Source organism: Silene latifolia, chromosome 2 (assembly GCF_048544455.1).
Source record: "Silene latifolia isolate original U9 population chromosome 2, ASM4854445v1, whole genome shotgun sequence".
Taxonomy (NCBI): Eukaryota; Viridiplantae; Streptophyta; class Magnoliopsida; order Caryophyllales; family Caryophyllaceae; genus Silene; species Silene latifolia.
This window is the reverse complement of record NC_133527.1, coordinates 169412891-169418658: the sequence shown is the minus strand read 5'-3', so window position 1 is coordinate 169418658 and position 5768 is coordinate 169412891. Positions and strand designations below refer to the sequence as shown.

Below are 5768 nucleotides of genomic sequence, written 5' to 3'. Positions count from 1 at the left end.
TCAATTCAACTCTATTTATCCTAACAAATTTCTCAACAAAATTGTCTCAAGGTAAACTCCCTTCTAGCAAACTCCATTAACTCCCCCTTGCAATTTGCAAAGAAAACATATATTCCTCCGCAAACCAAACTCACCTCTAGAGCTGGCAAAAGTTGACCCGACCCGAGGAACCCGACCCGACCCGCCCGAAACCCGACCCGATACGACCCGAAAATTGGGTGAACCGAAACCGAACCGAACCGACCCGATAACCGATAACAGCCTTATTTTCTCCAACCCGAACCCGACCTGAACCGACCCGACCCGACCCGTGACCTGATATTTTCTCAACCCGATAGATGACCCGATAATGAACTAGCTTAATAATGGTTTAAATAACACTAAATTGACATTTATCTTAATTATTTTCACTTAAAACTACAATTAATACACCTACTTATTATTTAAACATAAAATTACCATCTAAAACGAAATATATAAGATAAAATATATGCTGATAACCTGACCCGACACTGACCCGCTAATGACCCGACCCGACTTGTCACCCGTTGATGACCCGACCCGAAGACGACCCGACATGAACCGAACCGACCCGAACCCGTCACTGACCCGACATAACCCGAACCCGATATGACCCGACCCGCTTTGACCCGACCCATAACCGACCCGAGTGACCCGATTGCCACCTCTACTCACCTCATTTCCACTTTTTTCATGAACATTATCACAAGACCACCCACCCACCCATATATAAACCTCACCTCCATATAACAACCCACAACCCACAACCCACAAACATACAAACCGGCAAACCCATAACACAAAATCATTATTATTTTCATTTCTCTTCAACAGACCAACCAACCAACCAACCAATGTTGTCTCCAAAAAACCTCCCTCCCCCACCGGAAAACCAACCCGCCAACCCGAAAACCACGCCTCAAAAACCGCCACAAGATCAACCCCCCTTAAAATGCCCAAGATGCGACTCGCCCAACACCAAATTTTGCTACTACAACAACTACAGCTTAACCCAACCTAGACACTTTTGTAAGACTTGTAGAAGGTACTGGACTAGAGGTGGGGCCCTCCGTAATGTCCCTATTGGTGGCGGCTGTCGTAAAACCAATAAGAGAATCAAAACCTCAACCTCAACCCCTACACCTGCCAACTCTACCGGGTTCAACTTCATGAACCCGGTGGGACCGGGACATACCCCCGCTATGGGATTCGACCCAGTGGGGGTGTACACCCAGTTTATTACCAGTTCCTTGCCCACTCTTCCTAAGAGTGGGCCGTATTTTGGGCTGAACTTAATGGACCTGAATTATTCGTTATCACTACCGTCACCTGTGATGTCCACGTTGGTCCAAGCCAACCACGGAGGAAATGAACATCAGAATTCGATATCGTCATTTGAGTCATTAAGTTCTATTAATCAAGAAATGCACTGGAAATTACAACAGGAAAGATTGGCCATGTTTTACGGTACAACCTCGTCGAAAAACGATGTTGAAAACAAAGCTGGTGATTATCAAGAGACGTCTCAAGGAGCGACTAATTTGTTCAACAATTTGGAGATTAAATCAAATAATAATAATAACAGCAGCAATATAAGTAGTGATGCATCAAGGAAAATCGACGTCAGTCCGACAGAGTGGTTATTTAATAATCAAATTGAGAGTAGTGATAATATGGGAATTAGTAGAAGTAATAGTACTGATTGTAATTTAAGTGGGAATTGGGGTGATTTACTTGATCATAATCAACAGCAGCAGCAGCTTCAGTTCAATGGGGTTGGATTAAATTAAGGGGCAACACAGGTTAGAAGTTTGGACTTTACCTTGTTTTGTTTTTAATTAGGACAATGAGATAGCGATATTGGTTGGTACTGAGTTTGTACGGGGATAGGATATTATTACATATATTATGGTGATTAGTTAAAGATGCTAAAGTTTATGAGGGTAGTAAATGTAAGTACTAAAGTATTGTAGCCTTTTGTAAACACAAACTTTGGTTGCTAATGTCTAATGCTGCATGGTGATGGTGGTACCATTAAATTAATTTGTGATTATTACGTTACTTGCATTCCCCTTGTTTTTTATATACTGTTATTCCATGTTTATTTCCGACCTGCTGATGAAGAAGTGAGTAAATGATTTGAAAAGATAAAAGTATCATATTTTTTTGAGTAAATTATAATCTACTTTTTTATATTTACTCTCACGTCAATTTTTTTTTTAAATTATATCCAAATTAATAGTTCAGTTTATATATTGCACCCAAAATCGGTTTCAGGTCATATTTCCGTCAAAATTCAATTTTCTTGGGTTGAAACAAAAATTTTGTGACAATTTTGCCCTTCCTCCTCTTATTAAGCATAAGAGTTTGATGATTGTTGTTTCTCCTCATTCATTCTCTTCTTTATCCTTCTCTCTCATCTTCCCTAATTTGATTCCATTCATTGTGTTCCTCATCCTAACTCTATCCTCATTTGGGAGAACTTACATAAGTCGGGTTTCTTTCTTGTTGATGTAAGATTTTGAGTGATTTTTTTTACTGTTTTGGAGATATACTCCAAAAAAGGCCGAATCTTTTCATTTGTAAAATTGACCCATTTTTCCACCCTGAATGTTCCATTTGCATTCCTGACTCTTCTATCGGAAAATCCTTGTACCTGAGGAAAGCGGATAATGCTCATTTTCCTTCTTGATTTAGCTGAGCTTCTAACTTGTGCTCAAGACAAGATTTGACCGGACCTACTCTAACCGATTAGCTCTCTACTCCATGATGAACAATCTTTCAAATATAGAAGCTCAATAATTCAAGTTACGATTATGACGGAGATTTGGGGGAATTTTTGGAAGGGAATGTTTGAGGAAAATATTTGGGGAAAATTAGATTGAAGGGATGAAATAGGAGAAGTAGGTGAACACTCGCAAAAACTCAAGTAATAGACGCGGGGGCAAAATCGTCACTTCATAATTTTTTTCGCCTGAAAATGGTGTTGGGTGCAAAATATAAACTGAGCTATTAATTTGGGTGTAATGTTAAGATTACGGTGTAGTCTTATAACGATTTCCGAGTAGTCTTTGGTGCATTTACGAGAATGTCTTTTAGTATCCATTCATTGTATTTAGTTTGAGCAGATACAATGTATGAGGCTAATCCTCTGGTATAAATAGGTTGACAATTCTAATAATAAAACACACAAAATCATTTACACAATCACATATTTTCCAAAACTTAGTTTAACATGTAATTTTAAAAATAAAATTGACGTGAAAGTAAATGTAAAAAGGTGGATTAAGCATGGCTAATTAATAATTTACTCTATTTTTTTTATTTTTGCTAGATCGTGTATTTGTGATTACTCATTTACTCCTTGGGATTACCACAAATTCTCATTTGTGACGGAGGTATCCGTCATAAGCTTGTGACGGGCCGGGTACCGTTTCCTCTCACAAATGACCCATTGAGAGGTGAGTGGGAAGCACATGGGAAATGCCCCACCTTGTCCCCTCTCTCTTTTTGTGAGAGTTCACAAGCTTGTGACGGGATTAGCCCGTCATAAGCAAGATTAGCTGTGGGATTACAGGAAAACATTGCCGACATGGTATTTTCTCAACTTTGAATTAAGGCCAATTGGCCAAATTCTCTTATAAAACACATCTTTTATTAAATTCAAAATTTCAAATGTATCTCAAATATTCATTGTTTTTTTTAGGGAAACAAATTAAATATTCATTGTTATCCTAATGTTATTAATTCATAATTTCTCTTATAAAACATTTTGGAATCGAGATATTTGGATAAGGTAAGAATATCCATAAGGTAAATATAGTACTCCGTATAAAATTAAGGAGTATGAATCCTGACTATTTTTCTTTATTTTTTCATTTTATTCTATTTTCTCTAAATAAATAAGACAAGGGTTTTCCTACAATTTATTCCTTTTCGAAAATTATACTCCAATATACCCCTAAATTCAATCAAAAGTTCTTCAAATAATTAAGTGCCTAAAGTTCACTTTTTTACTCAAAAATTAAGGTAATGTTGATGAGGTAATAAGATGATTCAAATTGAAAATTGGCTAGTATTGCTTAAGATTCTTAACTTGAATTTCTCACAACCGTCTTTTATTTTCATCTATATTTATTTTAATTGAATAAAAAAGTCGTTTTAAATTAAGAGAATATGTCAAACAAGAATTTGTGATTGAGCCCGATAGCTCACTCAAAAATCACAAATATATATTTTACTCCGTATTTATTACTGAAAAAGCATGCATGTTAAAATAAATTAAACTAGCTGGTTTACAAGTGATCACGAGTTGCAACAGATAAGGTAAAGCAGGCAGCAGATTGACAGTACAGTAAAAATTGTTACTCCGTAATTATCTAGTAGAGTAAATTCTACAGCTAACCTATGTTTGTCACTGACAAAATATTGGGTTTCGCATAATAATTAGTTGCAGTGTAATTTCAATTTTATTAGGTGGTTTGGTATTGCGATTGTCTCATAAAGTACAGACTTTCAAAGGCCAAACTCAAGCACTGTCACCATCTTTGAATGTTCAAATGAGACGATTGTGATAGTCAAAAGTACTACCTCCATTCAACTCCACTCTACCTATTTCATTTTTGAACACTATTCACGAGTGAGTATTCAATTTCAATTTTCTCTCGATACGTAAGTGAAAATATATTCATGTGGGATCTTGTTTGATTCGTCTTTACGAGTACATTAAAAATATCTCACTTTTATAATTTTTGCAAATACGTAGCTAACGATATTTAGCGCGTAAAACACGCGTTGGCAAACGTGAAAAAGGAAAGTGGTAGAGTGGAGTTGAATGGAGGAAGTATGAATAAAGAAACAAAATGATTAGGGCTTTTGTTAAATTCTCTTTCTTTTTATACATTCCCTATCATACCCAATACTCCCTAAATCCATACACAAATTCTCATTATAGACGGGCACTATCCGTATTAGTTATTGTGTGCAACTGTGCAACAATTGTATGGTATAATAGCTAAAATTGATCACTTAAATAGTTATCATTTTAGGTTAAAAAGTAATAACAATAATAAAATTAAAATAGGTCACTGTTTTACATAGAATGATCACTTTTAAAATGGTCGCACCATCGATGGTCTTATAATATAATCTTCCATACACAAAAGATACGTACTTTGTCACGGCAAATAAAGAGTCGTGCTAGCACACAACGACAATGGCGGACGAATCAAATACAAGAATCAAATGTCTAGCTAGCAACGATGAAGAAGAGTAAGTGACAATTTTGACGCTTTAGTGATGAACCGAGGACATAGGGATCGAACTAGATATGGTCGATTGGTTGGTTATGGGCTTGTTTAGCATACATTCTATATTTCTATCCTTTTTAAATACTCCCTCCAATTCACAATAAACCTCCCTATTTCCTTTTTCGGTTATTCACGATAACCTCCCTATTTCCTTTTTTGGTAAGTGTTTGTGTGGTCCAAATTAAATTGTATGGTGGGGTAGTGTATTTATGTGTCCAAATTTAATTATATGGTGGGGTAGTGTATTTTCTTAATTTTTGTGCCAAAATAAAATGAGAAGTTTATTGTGAATTGGAGGAAGTATCAGATATATAATGACTGAACCAAAATTTGAGGTTGGGGCAAAAAATTTAACGAGAATAAAAATTTTGAAGTTTACTAGCCCGCTTGTTCTATCACTGATTACTTGGGTTGAAGCGTAATTGTTAACTACATCCT

The 5768-nt window shown here is 36.2% G+C and overlaps 1 protein-coding gene across 1 annotated transcript; it reads left to right on the top strand.

Moving 5' to 3' along the window:
- The first annotated feature begins 749 nt into the window (after positions 1-749).
- On the top strand, positions 750-2060 carry LOC141643337 (dof zinc finger protein DOF5.7-like). The gene has a single exon (XM_074452461.1). It carries the CDS (start codon positions 876-878, stop codon positions 1809-1811), a length of 936 nt encoding a protein of 311 aa, XP_074308562.1. The 5' UTR covers positions 750-875; the 3' UTR covers positions 1812-2060.
- The last annotated feature ends 3708 nt before the right edge of the window (positions 2061-5768 follow it).

Coding starts and splice junctions, on each gene's coding strand:
- LOC141643337 (XM_074452461.1), top strand. CDS start 876: ATGTTGTCTCCAAAAAACCTCCCTCCCCCACCGGAAAACCAACCCGCC.